The 22,225-nt window shown below is 41.5% G+C and overlaps 1 protein-coding gene across 2 annotated transcripts in view; it reads left to right on the plus strand.

Moving 5' to 3' along the window:
* DNAJC5 (DnaJ heat shock protein family (Hsp40) member C5) overlaps positions 1-22,225 on the plus strand; it is a 30,823-nt gene that overhangs the window by 1,589 nt on the left and 7,009 nt on the right. Inside the window, exons 1-5 of one of the 2 annotated variants that reach the window (XM_036395452.1) lie at positions 7,428-7,537; positions 13,071-13,138; positions 17,916-18,052; positions 20,268-20,481; positions 21,527-21,698. In XM_036395452.1, the coding sequence (XP_036251345.1) occupies positions 17,946-18,052; positions 20,268-20,481; positions 21,527-21,698 (493 nt within the window). In that variant the 5' untranslated portion in view covers positions 7,428-7,537; positions 13,071-13,138; positions 17,916-17,945. Of the gene's footprint in view, positions 1-7,427; positions 7,538-13,070; positions 13,139-17,915; positions 18,053-20,267; positions 20,482-21,526; positions 21,699-22,225 lie in introns of those variants that run through there. The other variant, XM_036395451.2, reaches the window with a different exon arrangement.

Genomic DNA, 22,225 nt, shown 5'->3' on the forward strand with positions numbered 1-22,225 from the left:
GCTTTAATGAATTAGCTGTAATAAATCAAGTATGCCATGTGCTGGGAGGGAGACAAGAAGGGAAACAGAAGCTGGAGTGGAAGAGAAATTGACGTTAATATATAGAGTGTGAGATGAAAAGAAGTTTATTTTTATTGAGCAGCTTCCTGTGGTTTTCTCGCCATGCTCTAAGGGCTTTGGAGAAATTCATCATGTTGCTGGCAGTGCAGAATCTGCTTTGTGGAGAACTCAGGCTTTGGAGATGGGATTTTCATCCAAACAGCTTTTTGTAAGCATAAATAAATACTTCTCTCCCTCCCTAAATTTATTTTGTCTTAGGGATTGTCCGCAGCATTTAAATGAAAGGGGAGATGCTGCAACGTGGTCATGTTCCTCCTAATTTTTGGATGTGTTGCATTGATAAATTGTAGGCTGGAGACTCAAGTGGAAGATTCCCCTCCTTCCCAGAGTGGCTTTGTGCTATATTTAACCATCTTTTATTAGTGAGTGCCTGAAAAAAGTAATGTTTTGTAGCGTGTTTTGGCTCCTGGTGTAGACCATAGTTCGTGTTGATTATTCCCAGGAAGTATAAACACAGTTTCAGTCTTTCCCAGTGCCCAAGGACCCACCTCCTGCTCTGTTGGTACCCTGTCCCAGTTTGCAGTGGGTTGTAGGCAGCTGATGTGGTTTGTGGCTGAGGTGGCACCATCACTGACCTGGCTGCAGCAGGGAAGTTGCCCAGGATGATTGGAGCCTGCCAGAGGCTTGTTGTGCAGCAGATGATGGGAACAGGGCTTGGGATGCAGCTGGGGTATGGACAAGCTTCTCACATCGTGTGAAGGCATCCATGGAGTCAGCGAGGGACTTTGGATCCTCATACTTGGAAAACATGGAGCAGTACCAGAGTGTGGCTTAAGAACTTTCATGCTGGAGAGAGTCCAGAGGAGGGCATGAAGATGCTCCCAGGGCTGGAGCAGCTCTGCTATGGGGAGAGACTAAAAGAGTTGGGGTTCTACAGCCTGGAGAAGAGAAGGCTCCAGGGAAACCTTAGAGCCCCTTCCAGTACCAAAGTGACTCCAGCCCCTGGAGTGACAGGACAAGGAGGGGGAATGGCTTCACTGACAGAGGACAGGGTTACACTGGATATTGGGAGGAATTCTTCCCTGTGAGGATGGTGGGGCCCTGGCACAGGTTGCCCAGAGAGGCTGTGGCTGCTCCATCCCTGGAGTGTTCAAGGCCAGACTGGATTGGAGCAGCCTGGTCTTGTGGAAGGTGTCCTGGCCCATGGCAGGGGAGTGGAACTAAATCATCTGCAAGGTCCCTTCCAAACCAAAGCAGTCTGGGATTCCAGGAGCCCAACAGCACAAGAGTTGATGTTGAGATCCCTGCCCTCACAGGTTCTGTGTTTGGCAGGTGGTGGTTGTCAGCACTGATGCTGTTATTCAGTGTAGTTCCTCTCGTGGTGAGCTTCAAGAAGGATTTTTGTCTGTGTTGAACAGTGTGATAAGGAGTATGAATGGGAACCTAACTGGATTACTTAAGAAATCATGGTTTAGGTTAAATATAAAAGCTGCTGTTCTGACTCTACTTTTGAATTTATGAACTCCATTGCCAGAATATCCTGCCTGGGAAAGCAGGCACAACTGAAGGCTGGAAGGGCCTTCAGCCAATCCTGTCTATCCACTGAATAACTTGACTTAGAACAACAGTGCTGTAACTGCCTCTGATATTTGCCACATTTCCCTCTTTTATCAGCTTTCCAGTTTGTAATCTTTTTGTAAGTATTGTTAATGTTAATAACCAGATCAAAATATTTTTCAGTATGTCTGGAAATGGGTTGCCAGAACTTTTCTGCAGAGCTTATGCCCAGACTGAGCACTCCAGTACCTCCCCAGAGCATGCAAACTGGCATCTGCTGGCAACTTCACTGCTCTCCTGTCAAACCACAAACAGGGATTCATTTAAGGTAGTTTTACTACATTGATTTCCCTCACAGTTTGCTCTCGAGCTGTGCAAGTCTTCTTTGTTTGGCTTTGCCTCTGCCTGGGAAGATGAGGATCTTCTGTTGCTCTCCACTGGCCTGAGGAGAAGGATGTTTTCCAGGAGCAGGAATGTGCAGCTTGGCAGTCACTGGAGTTCTGTGAGGTGGCCCCCACCTTCTCAGCAGATGGCACAGAGTCCTGCAGTGGGCCTGTCCCCTGTCTCAGGTGTGCCCACCTGGGCCTTGGGACAGCTGGGTCATGGCAGAACCCAGAGGGAGGGATGAGGAACATCACCAATGCCCAGGACCAATGTGAAGGATTGCACTGATTCTTTTCACCTGAAGAAGTTGGTTTCCAGGTGCTCTGATAATTGAAGTAGTTTGAATTAAGCAGTACTGGTGCTCTGTGGTGATGTTGGTTGGTTAACCAGTGGCTGCTTTTGGTCTTGAAAGAAAGGAGTTTGAATGTTGTGATATCTTAGGATTTCCTCAGAGACTCGGTTGAAATATTGTCTTAATAAAAACATACAAAGCACAGTGGTTGGAAAGTGCATGTTTTACCTTCAGAGGCACTTTGCTTCCTATTTCAGGCCTTGCAAACTGATAGAAAGACCTGTGTTCCAGAAGGTGCATCAAGATTGCTTAAATAATAAGATTGTTTTATCATATGTTAAAATTTCTTATGTCCTGGCAGCTCCTTCTAATTCCTCTTACATTGTATCTGCATTGCACTGAAATGTGCCTTTTAAAGCCTTTTTCTGCCTCTTTCATTAATGGTGAAATGTTTTCAGTGCCAGTGTGTTGTAGGGCCAAATTCAGTAAAATCTAACTGCCTTTTTCCTCTGGGTGCAAGTTTCTCATCTTCTTGTGCAAGTATTGAAAGGAGAAAATTGAAGCTTTGTGGTGCACAGGGGTGCAAACAGAATGAGTCCTCTAGGCCCGAGTTAAATTAGCAGCTGCCATCTCCTCTTTCATAATCTGCCCAAAGCTTTTGTAAATGAGAATAGAGTTTCTCAATGAAAGATTGGGGCTCTTTATTTGTTGTTTTTTTTTTTTTTAATATATTTTTGTATATTTTTAAATATACTTCAATGCCATCATCTAAACTTTGTTGGGCAAATGGTTGAAGAAACAAAAAACCCCAGCAGCATTTGGTTACCTGTTACCAAAGCATCACTAAGGAACCTTTTTTCTGTTTTGTGACATAAGTCTGCATTCATTAACTGGTATTTTTGTGGTGATGGCTTCTGACCAGTGGATGATGCAAGTAAACAGTTCAGTGGATCTGGTTGCAATGACAGGCAGTATCTAATACCAGTGACAGAAAAGCACAAACCAGGGATCTCCACCAGCACCCCACATTTTCCCCTCCTGCCACTGGGGCTTCCTCTTCCCTCTGAGAATATTTATGTATATATGTGAGCACTTACACCATCCTGCTTCTGCTTTGGTCACAGGGAACTTCACAGTCCTCCCTTGGTTTCATCTGGGTCTTACTAAAGTTGTGTTCGGTGTCAGGAATTCTGAACCTTTGTGATTTTAAGGAGCAGTCTGTAGAAAAAGTGAATGTACAGATTGCTCATGTTTTGCAGTGGGGACAGGAGAAGCCCAGAGTTCTCTGATGTCATTACAGTGACCTATTATGCAGTTCCAAAAAGCAGAAACTCACAGAGGTCTTCTCTTTGCATTTCCCCTTTTATGTCTTTAATTTTTTGGCTGTACTTCAAATGAAAATATTCTTTTCCATTCCATCTGCCATTACTTATTTTATATCTTAGCAGGTTTTTCTGTTGCTGTGCAGTTTTATTTATGTAGGCCTTTGCCTGGGTCAGTTGTCGGAGAATTTTCTTTACATATCTACTTCTCATGTCTTGAGGATTTAGGGACATTTACTGGAATGTCCCTAAATGGACATTTACATGATTAGGTTTAAAGCTGCTTGTAGAGAGGAGGGGAATTTGGGATCCAAACTCCAGATGTTGTGGGCAGTTTCTAGTGGTAATATCTCCCATAATCTTCAATGTGTCAGGTGCAGGAAATTCCTTCCACCAAGGCAAGGCCCCACCAAATGAGATATTTGTAATTTCAAGTTGCTTCTGGAGTTTCCTGAGGGTAAGCAATTAAGAATCTATTGTTAAAAATCTTTTAAGTAATGTCTTAATTTTTCTTCTCTGGAGTTCAAAGGTCGTCATGGAAGCTGATGCTCTTGCTTCTGATAGTTAGAAGTACAGGAAGGGAATGAGCAGACAAAATGGGATGTGTAAGATTCAGAGCCTGGACTGCAGTCTGCCTTTGGGAGACATGTGACATTGTGATAAAAGCAGGTGGAAGGGGAATAAAATTAATAAGTGTTCCTGTGCTTTCACAAAGGCCATATGGGATCCCTGTGAAATCATCTGGACAGGGAATTGAAGCAGTGGTGGGTTTGGTTTTTTAAAGATCTGGTCTTTAAAACTCCACAGGGACTGGAGTTATCCCAATGCAGTTCCAGGTCAGACTGGTGACAGCTGTGATCTGACAAAGAGGTCCCCAAAGAGGGGAAGAGGTTTGGAGTGGTTGGAGGTCCTGGATCCTCCACTCCCCCCAGCACTCCCTGGCATCTCCTCACCTGCTGTTCTTGAGGAGGAGGGAAGGGACCATGAAATCCACTGAAATCTGAGGTGACCTGTTTCTGGGAAGCTATAACCAGAAATATTCCTGTTTTAAATGGAATTTAAAAGCCAGATTCAGTTACTGTTCAGAGCAGTGAATAGATTTAAGTTCCAGGTCCATTCTGAATTGTTGTTCTTTGAGAACTTGAGGAATATTTTCCATGTGATTCCTAACAAGCTCTGTTGCACAGGGACCCTGCTTTCTCCACGTGTACAATTCTGAGATGTGTCTTGGAGTTCTTCTGCTCTGAGTAGTGAAGGAAAAATAGGGTCTGAAGCCTGTCTTTTCTTTAGAAATCTTATTTTATCATTTTGGTGTTTGGTTTGACAAATCACTGGTCAGTCAGTCCTTCTGAAGGCTCTCATGGTAATGCTGGGAAATAACATTCTTGCTTGGAGTACACCATTTTTATCACAGAGCAAAATAATTGCATGTTCCATAGAGGTATTTTTATCTAGACATTAACTAGTGAAAATATTTATTTTCCTCAATGAAGTCTCACTTCTTCTTTTCCTACAAAGTTCCTGATTTCCATACTAGCTCGCTTCATTCTTGTTGCACTTTTAAATTGGCACAGCATTGGCTCTTCACAATTGATTTGGGAAAACCAGGCAGTCAGAATTAATCAGAAGGTGTTTGGAAGGTGCACAGGGTAATTTCCCAAGCCTACCTTACTGTTTCCCTGAGTGCTTTGGATAACAGGGCCAGCAGCCAACATGACTTTGTTCTCGGGCCTGGCATGGAATATACGTTGTGTGCAACATCCTGGATGATGAAAACCCAGCATCTCCTGTGCTTGTCCTGTAATGCACAACTCCTTACCCTGGCTTCCTGCAGCTTATCTAAAAACCACATTTCTTCCTGTGTCTTGGTTTTTTGATGTTTTCCATATAAAGGCCAGGGAGTCCTTCTTGCTGTTAAAAAAGATCTGTGATGACTTTCACTCCTCTTGCTGTTTTGAGGCTGTTTAAATGTGTAGATGTATGAAATATTATTTTTAAATAACCCTAAATGAGGAAAGGTGCTATTTTACAACTAATTTTGTTCCTGTTAAGGATCTCCAGGAGGGACATACCCTTGGTTTGGGGAATACATGTAGGAATGACCCTGGTTTAACATTGTACTGATGGCATCACAACAGGGGTACAGGCAGAGTGAAGAGACATCTGTCATGCTCCAGTGTTGGTGAAAATCAGAGGGAGCAATAAAAACATCAGTCAAAAACTATGCATAGGGGTTTCTGACTTTATTACCAGTTATTTAGGTGGAAAAAAGACTAAATGTGATCATTCCATACTTTGTGCTGAAACCGAAAGGCCTTGGGAATGGCCTTTGATTAAGTGATTAAATTATGCCCCAGTATAACCAAAAGTGGCCTTTTGGTTCTAAGCCCTCTGAAATATGACCCCTCTCTGAAAACCTAGTGTATAAAATGTACATGTGTTCTAATTCTTGCCCAATTACAGTGTTAGAAAACTCAATTGCAAATAAAGTCTGAACATGGTTTTTCCTGACGTGTCAGGATTTCAACCTAAGTCTGTGGTCTGAAATTCAAGCTGTGTCTTTGCTTATTAAATCACCAGTGAGTTAGTGGGAAAATCAGTAGGACAGATACATGCTTTGTTGCCCTATTATTTCTAAATTATGGACTGGCTTTTTTTTTTTCTTTTTAAGCAGCCATGAAATACTGTTGCTAGACTGAGTGGTGGAACTGAGGACATCCTTCATCAGGCAGTCTGCAGATTAAATGTATGCAGAGTGAGAGAACAGGGGAAATAAATATCATTATGGTTTGTGGGGGAGTAGTATAAAATAAATCTTTTTGTTGGTGAAACCACACTGTATGGTTAGAAAATACCAAAGAGTTTGTCTTCTGTGAGAGAATGCCAGTTTAAATTAAAGCTGGTTTTAATACAGCCCTGTGATTTGTTAGGGTATTTGTAGCTGAAAGAGCTGACTCCAACTTGCAGGGGCTGTACTGGGTATCATTCTGGGGATAATATAAGAATATTGTGACATTAGCATTGTATTCATAAGGATGAATTTGGGATCACTAGGGAATAAATGTGTTCTCTACCCCAAGGTGCTTTCTTCTGTGATTTACTGTGTGTTTGCCCCTTGACATATGCTCTGGTTTAATTCACCTGAGAAGAAACAGAAATATTTGCAGTGAAAGCATCACCTCTGGCATCATCCAGCCTTCAAAAGGAACTTGGTTGAATTTTCCTGCCAAAACAACAAGTAGAAGTTTTGGGTAATACAAGTTGTGCTGGTCAGTTCGGATTTTATTGTGGAATTCTGTGGTTTTAAGCCCTTTCATGCTTCTGAATGTCCACGTGCTGGTAATTTGAATGGGGCAGATATGAAACTCATTGTGGCTTTTAGACTATTTTCTGTAACACCTGACACCACCCAGAGGGGAGAAATCTGTGGCATGAAGTGAAGAATGTCTTCCATGACATATATATCTATATATATCTATTTCCTGGAGATAATCTCTGGGGGTATTGGTTTGTTTGGGTTTTGCTCACCCCTCCCAGTGGTCAGAGGGGTTTTACCTACACCCTGTGCCCCACTTCTAATCAGAGCACCCCTTGCTCCTGCTGATGTTTTATTGGTTTTGTTTTTATTTAGGTTTTTATAGTTGTTTTTTCAAGCCTAAAATATCTTTTACAACACCAATTGCTCAGTTTCAGTGAGGAAGTGAAATAATCAAATAGTCTCTTCCCCACCCTCCACAAAAACTGGGGAAATCCAGTTGAGCAATTAGGAGAAGTGAGGATCTTTAGATATGCTTAATTTTTTAACTTTGCAGTGGAAATAATCTCGGGAATTAAAGCCTTTGGACCTTAACTGAGTGGATACATGTGCTGCTTGAATAATTATGCTTCACCTTGGGCTGGAGGACCTGATTGGATACAAGAGGTAAAAGTAAATGGGGGAGAGGGGAAGTTTATTTTCTGCCTGTATTATTAAATAAATAAGCTTAATTTTTAGAATAAAACCTAATATCCTGTGAAATAGAAAGGCTCTGACAGAGGCAGTGATGTTGGGTTCCTGGTAATCACATGAAGGCTTTTGGCTTTTCTGTTCCTGAGCTTTCTGCGTGATTGTTTCTGGAAAATATAAAATCTTTATAAGTTCTGCTGCTCAATTCTGCTTATTTTGCCTTTTTATTCATAACTTTTTAAGTGGAAGATTTGTGTGCTTGGTGGGAAAGAGCCATTAAAGAGAAGAGATTAATAATCTGAAAATAGGTGAAGTTTCTCAAAAGGGAAGCACCAGAGTGGATCATTTTAGATCAGGGTGAAGATACGAGTATTGCCTTCAGTTGTTGCCATAAACTGGTTTTCCTTTTCGCTTTTTTTTACTTATTAAAATAAAGTCTTCATTTCCAAGTCTTTAACAAAAGCTGCTCATGACTGAAACTGCCAGGAGTGTTTATAGTGTTTATTTGATGACAAAGCAATTCTAACACCAAATTAGGTGTAAAATAATTTTTGTATATGTTTTGCAGTTTGTAAGGCCATACTTTCACATTATTTAAATTGTGTGTATGGGGAAACCCTCATTTACCTTTTCATCTGCCTCACAATTGGTAGGAAAAGAAAATAGGAATGAACTTTTTTCCCCTCCATCTCTTACAGCTGTCCATGAGCACAGAGAGGAACCACCTTCCCTGCCCTTCCAAGTTAATTTTCGATACATCTTTTTCTTGCCCTTCGCCAACCAAGTTGTAATTTGAAAGATGTGTTCCTTTCTGTTCCTTTTGTGTCTCAAACTGCTTATTTGGCTTTTTTGCTGTTCTTTGTTCCTTCTTTTTGACCAGGCAAAAGCCTCCTGTGCTGTAAAAAGGAGCTGCTTGGATCAATGTTGTCTCCTTAAATTCTCTTTTTGTAACAGTCTGCCAAGAGATTCATGTTTTGACAACTGAGTGATTTTCTCAACCTTTTCTTACACAAGACAATAGACTTCTTTTAAAAGCCTTTAGTTGTCTTACCTACAGGTGTGACATAATAATGTGAATCTCATTTTTATGTGAGTAGACCCATCTGTTCCAAGAGTTCTTTTATATTTTAAAGGTTAGGCTATATCGATATAGTCATTAACAATATGAGGGTTTTTTATTGATGTAGTTTATACAACCCACTTGGCAGAAGTAGGGCTTTATGTCTATGAAGAAGTTGAAGGTATTTCTTCAGAAAAGTGGCATCAGCATCACTCATCACAGCAGGGAATGTTGTGGGTTGGCTGATTTGTTCTAGTGAACTTGCAGTGAGTAGTCACAGTGATTCAAAAACTATTTTAGGGAGGAAAAATTAAAAGTAATAATGAACAAAGCAAACACAGCTGTTGATTTTTCAGAGATTGTTAACTAACTGAGTAAGCAGATGTGGGGTTTTTTATTGCCATGTGCAGTTTGTGATGCTTGCAGTCTGCACAGAAACTACTGTGATGTCATAAAGAATAATTCATTATTACTGAAAGATTAAATAGGAGCAATGAAATCCTAAGTAGGGAATCCACTGACCCCATCCCCCCCAGGTTTTTAGAGTAATTATTTTAATTGAGGAGAGAGGATAGAAAATGCAAATCCATTACTTCGTATTTTCTCCCCTACTATGGAAAGCCTTCTTTGGTAGGTTTGAATCTTACTCTTGTGTAGGGTAAAAGGTCACAAGTCTTTATAACAGGTTGGTCAATCAGACTTAAATTGTTACATTTTAATCTGCTAAGCTCATTAGAGAAACAACTCTGTGTCGCTGTAGTTAAGTTTGTCACAAGTTTCAGTGGAACCTCTCCTGCAGTCAGCCGTGGTGGATGTTAGTAATTTCAAACTTGAATTTAGCAGAAAAATGGTATTGCTCCAGGTTTCAATTACTTAAAAGATGTGTTTTTCTATTTTTTTTAAAGAACTCAAGAGAATTTAATGAAGTTTTTAGTGTCACAGTCTTTCAGTATAGGAGACCTGTCCTCTGTTCCCAAGGCAGATGGATTTGGACACTAAAGTTTCTTTTTTTTCAGGAGATATATGCATTTACATCAATTCCTTGGGTACTCAGCTTTCCATCAGGGCTTATATGTTAAAACAGAATGTTTTTATGGATATGAGATCTCTCACATGATCTTTATCAAAAGGTCACAAACTGAATAGCAAAATTCAGCTGAAAGGCTTTTGTGCTGTGATATAAAAATATAAGCAATGCCAAAATACACTCTTGGATGCTTTAATGGAATATAAAGTGCTAGTGCTCTGATTAATAGGTTAAAAACCTTTGTTTCAGGACAGCTAAGGGCAAAGAAAAGTGCTTTAAAATAGTAGTGGTCTTCTGCAGGCACTTGTTAGCCAGAGTGCTTTCCTTCAGCTGTTTCACATTGTTTTTCCAGTAATGATTCATTTTGCAAGTCATGTAAGCAAGAAGGGATGTGAAAATAAAGACTCTGGAGTTTCTATTTTGTGTATTGATTTACTTCATTTTATTTACCTTAATTGAAGCCTTAATTCTTTAAATACTTGCTAACCGTGATACAGCTCCTGTACATCATGGGGATGTATTTATTATGAAGCCATGTATGCTGAAGAGAATTTCCCCTTTCTGGTAACAACATATGGAGCAGGATGAGGACAATTCTGTCAGTAGAATTATTCAGTAAAAAGGGTTCTTCTGCATCACTCAGAGGAGGTTTGGGTTCTCAAGAAACACATATGCTGTTTGTCCAGTAGAGCTGAGAACATGTCTGATTTCTGCAAGGAGAAGGCAGTATCTGTCTCTTGGGTAGAGGAGAAAAGGGTGCTGATTTATGGTTCCAGTATATGGGGAAGATAGAACTGTACATAAATTGGATTCAAATTTGCAGGAGAAATAAGGCTGGAAGAGCTGGTTTTGCTATGAGCAAAATGGTTGGGAGAGCGTGCAACCTCCCCAAGCAAATTTCTTCCTCTGTGTTACAAAATTTACCACAGTTTTGATGTGTTGCTGAATTCAGTTTGCATTTGTGTAGCTTTTCTTGTTTTTATCTTTGTCATTCTTTAATCTTTTTTCTTCTAATTTTCATACTCATTTCTGTATTTTCTGATTCTTCAACAGTTATATATTCCTGTCCCCAGACTTCCTCCTTTCTCAAGTGTGTTGTCGAACTGGGTGTCATACACTGATGTGGATTTTGAACACTCCCATTCCTTTTCCAGCATCTGTCCTTTCATCTTCTCTGCTTTTGTTTGGATTGTGAATATCATGTAATAAGGAGGGGAGATATTTACAAGTAATTACAAGCAGGGTATTATGTAGAGCTCTGGGTCGGTGGATCTGGCCTGCTGAATAATGAGATTGGATGGGGAGATCAAAACATTCCTGAGTCACTAAATTGGAATTGCAACAGAAACTGAGGGAGTGACCCCCTGGGAGGTGCTGGGCTGGCTCAGTGCTGGCAGGGAGGATGCACTGGGGAAGGGAGGATGAGAAGTACCTGGCATGGGTTTCTCACGTACTTTGATTTTTACAAGAAGCAGTTTCCTTGGGAATTTATTTTTGTCTTGTTTGGTTATTTTCAGCTGTAAATCAGGCTGCCTGCTCTTAATGAAAGTTGGTATTGGCATAGCTGTGAGACTGAAGGAAATATTGCTGCTTGCATCCAGATTAAGACAACACTTGACTGTGTATTTTGAGTCTCTACATGGCTGGTTATTATATACAAGTGCTGTAAAAAATACTAACTTTTCTGCTGATGGAGTTTTGATGAGGCCTGGGCCAGGATCTTATATTTGAACCCTCTATCCACACATCATAGTCTGATATTTACATCATTATATGCCCAGTTCTGACCTTAGCAGGATAGCTCATTTTTTCAAAGCACACTTGCTTCCACATTACATTTGGACTTTGGTGTTTTCCCCTGTTCTACTCATATTATTTCCATAAATTGAACATAGTTTGACTGTCAACATACTTGGATCTGGGCTTGCTGTCTGAAACAGAGTGAGTAGCACAATTAGAGGTGGTCTTCATCTGAGCAGGGAGCCATAACTCTGGTTGCCAACACCATTAACAATCTGCACCTTTCTATAAATGCTTAAATAATATTCTTGTGGATTATTTTTAATAAAGAAAGCTGTGGGCAGAGAACCTGGGATCTTCTATAGCTCACAAAATAGCACATTTTTCCTTGGGGAGTTAGTCCAGCCCCTGGTATTACACAGGCTCTGAGTGGGAAAGTTTAACTCCCTGCCTTTCTTTATTCAGAAAAAGTCCTTTGCTGGTTCCTATCAAAGGAACTAAACAGATCCATTAACAATAAGCTGATTATTGAGTTGTTGCTTGGTTCATTCATACCCACTTGCTGGATCAAGCAGCTTCTTACAGATGGCACCAAGCAACTGCTGTGGGCAGCAATGCCAGCAGCTCCCTGGGTGTATTCCCAACATCTCTGTTTGCCATGCTGGAACCTTCCAGCCCATGAAAGGCATAATTATTAATTCAATGAGGAGTTTATTTCTCAAGTGCATTCAGGGCCTGTTCTCTGAAAGCTGTTGAAAGGGTTTGTATGACGATTAAGTGATGACTTGCCAGGTAAAAGCTGCTCTGAAGTTCCGCTCACGAGGTTTAAATTGTTCAGTCATCTAATGCATAAATGACTTTGTGATTGGTGATGTGGGTTAGATGTGTCCTGCACCTGCTTAATCAGAAAGGCATTTTAATCTGTTGCTGTGAGTTTCCCTGCATTTTTCCATAGCACTATGTAGCATTTCCTGGGCTGTTCTTGCCCCTTTGCTCTGGTATTTCTGTGGGATGGCTGATCTGGAGCTTGACTGCTGAGAGACCAAGTGTGTGCTGCTGGGTCATCTCAGGTTCTCTCCCTCCTTGTACACCAAAATGAGACTGGTTTTCATCTGCATCAGGATGAGGGAATCCAAATTGGATGACACCATGGTTTTCTTGATGGAAATGTGTCCTGGCAGGAGGAGCTGGTGCTGCTCCCCAGAGCAGGCTGTGCCTTCTGCTCCAGTGCTGGAGCTTGGGCTCTGCTGTGTTGGCTGAGCTGCTTTACAGTCTCTCTCTAACAGCACAACAGATTAGCAAGACTTGAAAAACATGCTTCTCATGTTCTCAGTACATATATTCACAAAGGCCTAAGTTGAAAAAGTCCAAAGCCTTAAACAGATAATGGTTATTAGAGTTTCCATGCAACTGGGTAGGTGTGTGTCTTTCTCATGATAAAAGTTGGAGAGAAGAGACTGAAGCTCTGGTTCAAACTTGATTCTGTGCTTTTAAATATTTGTCACCGTTTATCAATTCTAAAGACAAATATTTACATCGTGGGGACTTGTTTGGTACTTGTGGTATAAATATTTATAAAACACTTCTGTGTTTTTACTGCCCGGTAATGTGATGATAATTTATCAATGAATCCACAACTTCAGAATTGTTGAACAACTAATTTGCTTTTGTTTTGTCTTTAGGAGAATCAGTTTTAGCAGTGTGTGAAGCTTGCTATCACTTACCTTAGAATATTCAAAATAGACACCAGGTGAGTTCTGGATTTTTTTATTTCTTGTATCTCATTTAAATGCAAAATATTGCTGAGGAAACAAAGTTTCCTACAAAAATCTCTTACTACTTCAGGAAGCCAAGGCAAACACACCTCATATTTTTGTGGTAACACAATCTTGTGTATGCTTCTCTCATCTCCCCTTTAATTTTTTTTTCTCCCTTGAAAAATACCAGATTGTGAGGACAACTCTCAGTGACTCTGAGACAGATGGACAGGATGTGGAGGCCAGTGGTGCTTTTTCCTTTCTGTGTCAAATCAATATTTACTGAAGTGCTTTCAGGCTTGTTATTTTTATTTAGATTTCTACTGATAAATACTGGTTGGTATAGAATAATTCAGTTTTAGATTAACATCTAAAGTTAGGTGTAGTATAGTTGATTTTCTGCACTGGAAATCTTTGCAAAGCTGGAATCTTAGCTTTAACCAACATTTTATTTTACCACTTAGCAGCAATGCTTTGTAGAATCCAAATCTTTCCTAAAATACTCAAGTGCTTCCTAAAGTCATATAATAAAATATCAACTAGACATTATTTTTATAAGAGCTGGCAAAACATCATTTCCAAACTGGACTCTTTAATCATCTTTTTATATGCTCTTAAAACTGTAATAGTAGAGGGCTTGACAGCATTCCTGATAGTTTGTGTTACAGACATGTGCAGGGTTGGGCTGAGCTGGGACAGAAGCATCTCCTCCTGTCCAGCACTTCCCTGAGTCTGTCTGTCATTCCTTCTGGTTCTTACCTTCCCTTTTGGGGATTCCTCTGTTCCCTGTGTTACTGGTGATATTTTGGAAGACTGGGAGGATGTTGTGTGCTGGTTTTAACCAAACTCTTTTGCAAACATAGCCATTAAGGTTAACAACCTCCCATTATCCTGTGTCTAGTGGGTATCATTCACTGTGTCAGCAGGAGGTGGATTTTCTCCTTCACAGTGGGATTTCACTTTCTGGAACAGCTGTTTCCAACCAGATTCCCCACACTGTGTGCAGACAGTTCACTGTAATGCAGTTTTTACCTGTGTACAGGTCTGTGTGTTGGCACATCCATTCAGGGAGTGGTTCCATTATTTTATTTAATTTTTAGGAACCTAAACTGAAGAGTATACAGGCATGGAGAAAATTAGAATTCTGGAGCTTGTGCTCCAGCTGGAGATCTTTAAAGCTAACCTTGTTTGGGTCCTGTGCCCCTTTTGGTTTTGATCAGTGCAGGTGAACAGCCACAACTCCTTCCTGGAGCAGCCTTTCCTCCAGCAAGGAAATGCAAGGGACAGCAGTGCCTGTAAGTGTCACTTACTCAGGGGGAGATGGGGAAAGTGGTAGTTGAGTTTACAGTTTCCAGAGGTTTGTTCTGGAATAAATACCCAGTGCTTCAGCCCTGGAGGGAGATGAGAAGAGCTGCTGTTAGTCTGCTTCCAGGGGCTGATGACACCCACATATTGTGGCTGTTGTCCATGGAATGAGCCTTCCATCCCTTCATTTCAAGGTAGCCCTTCCTAGATCCAGCAGTGGTGGTTCAGTGTTGTCCCAAGCACCTGCTGTCTGTGTGAGCAGGGTCAGGACCTCCACCCTCCATTCTGCCACACAGCCCAGCATGTTTTCTTGGAAAAATGTATCCCCCTTACTGCCAGCTTCCACTGAAATTCTTGCAGCATCTTGCAGCAGATCAGATGGAGTTTAATTCCTCCTTACCTGCTTCTGGCCACCAGATCTGCTGTCACCCTTTTTAGTGCAGACATTACTTGGGATGTTCTGTGAGTATTTAATTCCCTAAACTGGCAGAGAACTATTGATTTTTTTTCCCTTGGCTGTAATAACTCTTTGCCATTTTAAGGAGTTAAATACAACTTCCAAAAGGGTCAGCAGACCTGGCAGAAACTAAGGTATCACCAGTTTCATGAAACTTGATGGGGTTTTCAGCTTCTTTTGGGAAGCTGAAAAGCAAATTAGTGTTTCTAAGGTTGAATTTTCCATGGGTGTACTTAGAAACATTAAGGCTGACTTCCATAAATAACCTGCCAGGTTTAATCTGAGTCTTCTCAGCAAGGTGGTGCTGAATGCAGTTGCCTGTTGTGGTAGAGCTGACTGAAGCAGGATATTGTGGTACTCAGATGGTTAAACACTCTGCTGGTTAATCCAGGAGATTACCTTTCTCCAGAGCCTTCCCAGGGAAACCTCTTCAGGGCACCCTGCTTGGTTAGAAAAGGGAGCAGATGGTTTGTTGCTGCTGAACACAACAGTTTTTAAAAATACAGGGCAGCTTTCAGGATTGTGAATTAGAGCCACGTGTGAAAACAACAGAAATGCTACCTGAGTTTAGGAAAATTGGAACTTAAATAACGTGCACCTTTACTGTCTGTTTGATATTTAAAAAGCCAAAGGTTGCATTCCTAGTGATAATACTCCTCTGTTCCCTTAAGTAAAAAGCTTCTGAGATGAATTCCCTATCCCTGCCTTGTCCTCCACTCTTCTGCCAAGGCCAATGTGTCCATTTCATACCAGTTTGGAGAAATAAATGTTAACATCCCATTAGACCAAGCTGTGGATCCCCAGCACTGTTCAGATGGAAGCAATTAAGGATGCAGCAGTGTGGAATTGTATCCCTGTGCCTGCAGACTGACTGCCTGGGTCAAACTGAATTCATTTTTATTAAACAAATTGGCCCTAATTGAGCAGTGCAGATTTTGTTAAGCAGAACATGGTGTATGGCTGTGATCTGCAGCATCTGTCACCAAGGCCACGCTGGATTGATGTTACAGGAAGCTTGTTATGCTTAAGTAGAGCTGCAGCTTTTAGCAAAAATGTCCATAATGCCCTGGAAGCTCCTGTTTGAAGCAGTACCTTCTCCAGAAGGGCTAAATCAACATGTAAAATTCCAATCAGGATGCTTTTTTTTCCCCCTCTCCTGACTTGTCAGGTCCCTGTCCAGGAGCAGTAGTGACAGACACTCCTTGGCAGGGAGCTGCTGGCAGGGACTGGTGTGCTGGAGCTGCAGGAGCTTCCTGGGAGGGTGGGAGGGAGTGATGATGGGCACAGAGCAGGAGGAGCTGAGCAGGGAGCCTGGGAAGCAGCAGGAGCAGGCTGCTGTGATTAGGTAGATTATCAGAGACACGTCAGGATCATCAGTGTTTGACCTCAGCTCTGGGGCAGAGGGGGCTGGGAGCTGCCTTTGGGAAAGGCTGGCCCAGAGGGTTTCTTTCCTGAAATATGGTTTTCCTTTCCCTGAATCAGATTATGCCCCAATAAGTGAGTTGTTTGTGTTGTGTCTTGCAGCACTCAGTAATTTTCTTCCCATACAGAAAGCTTTTGGTACTGAACAGTGTCCTTGAAAAGAAATTATTTTCTCTCCCTACCCACACATTCACCTTCCAGATTTGGGGTGTAGATTGAATTTTTAGCCAGAGAATTATAGTTTGGACAAATTATTATGAATAGTAATCATTTATAGCACCCTATAGGAAGCATTCAATTAAACTGGGTAGAATTGCCAGAGGCTTCTTGAAGGTGATTAGACGAGAGTTTGGTTGAGCCAGTGTACTCCAGTTAAACAGCTGGGCTGGTGAGCAGTGTTAAATGGATGTAAAGGCAGGGAATCAACAGCAGGGTGATGTGTCTGTCCACGTCCTTGTCACTTGGTCCCCCTTGTGTGGGTGTGAGTTCTCTTGTGCTGGGAGGAGCAGAGGTGTGGTCACAGCTCCTCCCAGGCAGTGCAGGGCCTGAGGGCTGAGGGTGGTGCTTTCAGCCAGCCTTGTGAAAGCTGAGGTTATTAATTTGTTATATAAGACATAGGGTTAAATTAGAAAAGTCTGCTGCTTTAAATATCTTTTTCAAAGGCTGCATAATCTGGTGTGGGCTAATTGTAATGACATAATCCAAAAATAGCCAATAGTCTTTTCTTGGATGCTCATCCTGGCTGCAGTTCTGCAGCTAAAGAACAGCAAAGCTGATCTCCTCAGGGTGGGAGAGGGCAGAACCAGATCTGGACCTGGCATGGCACAAGGGGACACCTCTGGGGTCTGTCACATTTGGATCTGGAGCAGGAGGTTAATCCATGTTCAAGTAGCCTGATTTTAAATAGAATGCATGTTAAATGTTGGATCCATAACTTTAAATTATGAGAGAGGGGATCTCCTCTCTGGGCAGACATTCCCTCTTTGCTTGTGGAATGCACAGGGTTGGTCACACTGGATTTGTCCTGTCTAAGGATTCTGTTTGACCTGGTGCTGGTGATAAGATGGGAGACTGGAATTTGGGAGTTGTGGGGAAGGTTGGTTTTTTGGGTTTTTTTAATGTAATTTCTGAAATAGAAAATACAAATAAAGTCAATTACTCCTATGCTAATGTGGTGCAAAAAGGCAGCCTCAACAGCAACTTCTCTGTTGCCATCTGGTTTTTATAGGTATTATCACAAATAAATGATCTTAGTATTAAGACTAAGAAAGGAGATGAAGTGACTTGAGAGATGTGTTATGCAGTACATAGCTATAGCTGCACCTCAGCTCTTGATTTGGGGTTTTTGGAAAGAGTTGAGTCTATACAGCAGGGATTCAGGGTGGCTGCTGTTGTGCCAACAATGTCATAGCTGTTTTCACTGAATTTTAAAACTTTTTACCTTCCATGCATGTAAAGAACCTTTTCTAAACACATTTTATCAAAGCTGAATCTTGATGTGTAGATTCTGTTTTTGAGGACAGTTTGCTTAAAGAGGTCTGGTTTTTCCTTGGCTTAATAATTTCTTAATCTTTATATTTTTGCAGGGGCCAGTTCTCTCCTCAGGTTAGCTCAAGATGGCAGACCAGAGGCAACGCTCGCTCTCTACCTCTGGGGAGTCCTTGTACCACGTGCTGGGGCTGGACAAAAATGCCACTTCAGATGATATCAAAAAGTCTTACAGGTAAAGCTTTGAGTGTTACACCTGTCCCAGTAACACAGATGGCTTTAATTCAGCGTTCAGCAAATAGTCCATTTATGTAGGAGCCTCAGTTGGTTTATTTAGACCTTTTGCAAGAAAGATATGTGGGAAAAATAGGTGAAAATGTGGTTGCTTCTTGCAAAACAGGGTGTGAAAACATGCCTAGGCTTTAAATTTTTCCATCTTCTATCTAGTAAGTTAAATTCTAAAATGCAGTGTCATTCTGAAAGGTCCTTGCCTAAGTTTCAGCAGAATTTTAGGACTGTAATCAGAGTTAAAATTGTCCTGTTATGTAGCCTTTTATCTGTCTTAGGGGTACCACAGATGTGCAGAACTGCCCTGCTGTCCATCATTTCCACTTCTGGCACAGGGAGATGGAGATTAAAGATACAAATAAGGATGAAAACAGAGCATGAATGATTAGTTTTTCCTGGAATTCTGTTCAAAAGTTCTTATTTTTTTGTGGAGATATTAGTTGTAAAATATATTATTTTTTTTCTGTATCCCTTTCCTTAAAAGTTGGACACATGAAATGGCTTCATATTACCAAATAACAACTACAAAAAAGGAGTTTTGTGACATCTTCCTTTCCCGTAAATCTGCTTAAAGGCAATTGCTGCTGTGCTCAGTGGCAATGTGTTTGGATTACACTAGGGGTCAGCATCATCTTTCCATGAGGATACTCATTGTCAAATTTGTTTTCCTTTAGTCTCTAACTTTTACCAAGGCTTTTTCCCTTCCAAAGTTACATGATGGCAACTACATGGTGAAGTCTAGGAATAAGCCAGGTCCACAGATTCTCAAAAATTAGCTTTATCTTCCTAAAAGCTTTAAGTGGAAATTTGAATAGGTTATCTTCAAGCAACTGGAAAATAATTTTACTTTCCTGGGGAAAATACTGTGAGTTTTTCCTTCGGAGGAACAACACTACAAGATCCTGGGGTGAAATGTAGCTGCTTCACACTTCCCTGAACCTTCAGCTGATCTTATTTCCTATGCTGCTCCTTCATCATGTTCAGTCCTTTGCTGGCCTGGGGCTGTGGGGTTTGTGTACATGTAGGAAATGGGAAATAGAAATATTTGATTATTGCAGCCTGACTAAGTCCTTTCCAGGTTTATAAAACTTGCTGTGATTATTTCAGCCCTCACTGAGGCTGGGGCACAAGTGGCAGCTGTGGACGTGATTTACTGGAGCAGCATCAGGCACACTGGAGTGTCCCAGGGGCACACTCAGGCTGGTTTCTAAATGCTCTGAGATACTTGCAGGCACATCCAAGTGCTTGCACACATCTTTGTTTTATGTTTGTCTAAACGTTTCCCCACTGCAAAGCTGACATGTAATTGTCTGCAGACTCCTCCTGTCCTTCTCATATACGTGACTTTGTGGTCATTTTCTCTAGGAGGACAAGTACCTTTTGTGGTGCAGGAGAACTGCCAGCATGTGGCTCTGTGTCATTTTTCTACTCAGGAGCACGTATTTTCTCTGCATAAGGAGGTGTTTAGCCAGTTATTTCTACTGGTGTCTGTAAATAGCCTGGGCCATGTGAGAACTAGCACATTTATCAATGCTTTATCTGATTTTTTTGTTATTTGTAAGAGATCTGGCCTGATTAGGAGGGGGTACATTGTGACTTCCTGATGTCTCGAAACTCAGAAGTGTTTTCTATTCTAGCAAAGCTTGAACTGAAAAGTACTTTGTTCCTGCACAGGAATTGGTGAATTAACCACAAGTGATGGTGTGTTCTATTTTTGTGTTCAGACACTGCAGAAGCAGCAGTTCAGGCACTCTTCAAGCAGCTGTGGCAACTTGCTTTTATTTACTCTTCGGTGCTATACCTTAGACTTGTGGTGTGTCTTTTCTGTAGCAGGAGCAAAACTTACTGATGGAAATTGCTGGAGCTGAGGATAAAAAAACCCAAACCTTTTTTTATTCAGTGTCTCTTATTTTTTTTTCCATTGGATTTCTGAGGGTCAAATCCAACAGTCTGAAGTCAGTCCTGTGAACTAAGCTAGACACTGCTGTAGCCTTTTATTATCATCTAAGGAAGAATCATCAGGGAAGTTGAATCACAGATGAAGGAAAACAGATGCAACTTAAAAGTCTCCCTTGAGTGGCAGGCTACAGAATTAGAAAAAAAATGAATCAAAAAAGCAGGGACCCAAACCCCAGGTTTTATTATCTTTTTTCTTTCTGCAGGAAACTGGCATTGAAATATCATCCTGATAAAAACCCTGATAATCCAGAGGCAGCAGAAAAATTTAAAGAGATCAATAATGCCCACGCAATATTGACGGATGCCACAAAGCGGAACATTTACGATAAGTATGGGTCTCTGGGGCTCTATGTAGCAGAGCAGTTTGGTGAAGAAAATGTGAACACATACTTCGTGCTGTCCAGCTGGTGGGCAAAGGTAAATAAAAGGGCACAGGAGTTATTCTGGATTGGTATTGGAAACTCTTAGAGAGCTCCATTTGATAATTGTTCTTGGTTTTATCTTTGAAAATTGAGGAATTTATGACACTGGGTTAATTAAACTTCTCTTACTGTATCGTGATCTTGAGTTCAGGAGTATTTTTCTAGGAACTTCTAGTGAGACAGGTCTAATAAGCAAGACCTGGGTTACTAATTGAAGCTTGGATTCTTCTAGTGGATTTAAAAGAGATAAGAATTTGGGGTGTATTCTCTGATAATATCTGGTCAATATTTTTGCAGAATGAGTCCTGACTGTGAACTTTGGCTTACAGAAAATCTCCTTGCATTTCCTTGCATGGGTCCATTTTTCTACCCTTTGCCAGCATTGCCTGCATCTCTTGATCCCCTAAGGAAGACAATAATTATATCACCATGCTGGTTTGCTATCTGTAAGATTATTTTTTTCAAACAATTGCACAGTGACCTATAGGAAGACTTTAATTTAGCCCATTGTCACTGTGATAAGCACCTGGCAGGCCTGGCTTGTATGGAGCTGCCCTGCTCACATGCTGGGAGCATCAATCCTCAGCCATGCCCACAGCCTTGGGCCGCTCCAAGTCCCTGCTGTAGGTACATCATGGCCTGTGCATCAGCTGTTACAGCTCAGTCATTTCCAGGGTTATTTATGCAAGTTACAGCCTGTCCTGAACTGTTGTACCCCTGGATTTTAGTACAGATGTGCTTATTAGACCTGTACCTTCTTCCAGATGCAGCAAAATAGTCCACTTAACTTAAATGGTAGAAATTACTCAAGCAAACCAGGCTGGCAGTATTCACCTCGGTGTAAAATGTGGACAACCATAGCCACTTTTGCACATAATTTGAAGTATTTCTCAGTGATAAAGTACAAAGCTGTAGCTAAGTTCTGTCTCTGGACTGCTGTGGTTTTGCTCTCTGATTCTGTATCCAAGTCTCACAAACTCTGTGGTCATGGCACAGTAGACACAGGTTATGACTATTTCTGTGTTTTCTGTCCTCTGCAGGCCTTGTTTGTGTTCTGTGGGCTCATCACAGGCTGCTACTGCTGCTGCTGTCTGTGCTGCTGCTGTAATTGTTGCTGTGGGAAGTGTAAACCGAAACCTCCCGAAGGCGAAGAGCAGGAATTCTACGTCTCTCCAGAGGACTTGGAGGCACAGTTGCAGTCAGATGAAAGGGGTAGGTGAAAATGCTGTGAGCTCTCTAGAATGAACATCAGTCCCTGCTGGAGTGCTCAGTGAGCTGGTTGAGAAAAAATAAGGTCCTGGGGTGTGGATGATGAGCAGGGAATGTTTGTGCCACAAGTTACATGGGTGATGCTGACACCAGAGATAAAGTTGCTAAAAACACCTGGAGGGTCTTCACTGAACCTAGCTGGGATCAGCTTCAGAGCACTCAATGACCATCATTGTGTTCCTTCCACATCCTGGGGTAACATATGGACCAGCCATGTGGGATTGCAGCAAGGGGCTCTTGTACCCAAAGGTTGGGGTGTCAAGGCGGCTTTAATTGTGTCAGGTGTAGAGGAAGTGGCCCTGCTACCCTTGTAGCTCTAATACTGTTTGTGAAGCTATTTCTGCAGGATTGAACCAATAATTTAAAATATTGTAGAGCCTTGTGTGTGCTCTGATGATATTTTTAATGGGCACTGCTGAACGGTGGGTGAGGATCAGCAGCTTTTACAGGAAAAAGGAAATGGTAATAAA

Source organism: Molothrus ater, chromosome 17 (assembly GCF_012460135.2).
Source record: "Molothrus ater isolate BHLD 08-10-18 breed brown headed cowbird chromosome 17, BPBGC_Mater_1.1, whole genome shotgun sequence".
NCBI lineage: Eukaryota > Metazoa > Chordata > Aves > Passeriformes > Icteridae > Molothrus > Molothrus ater.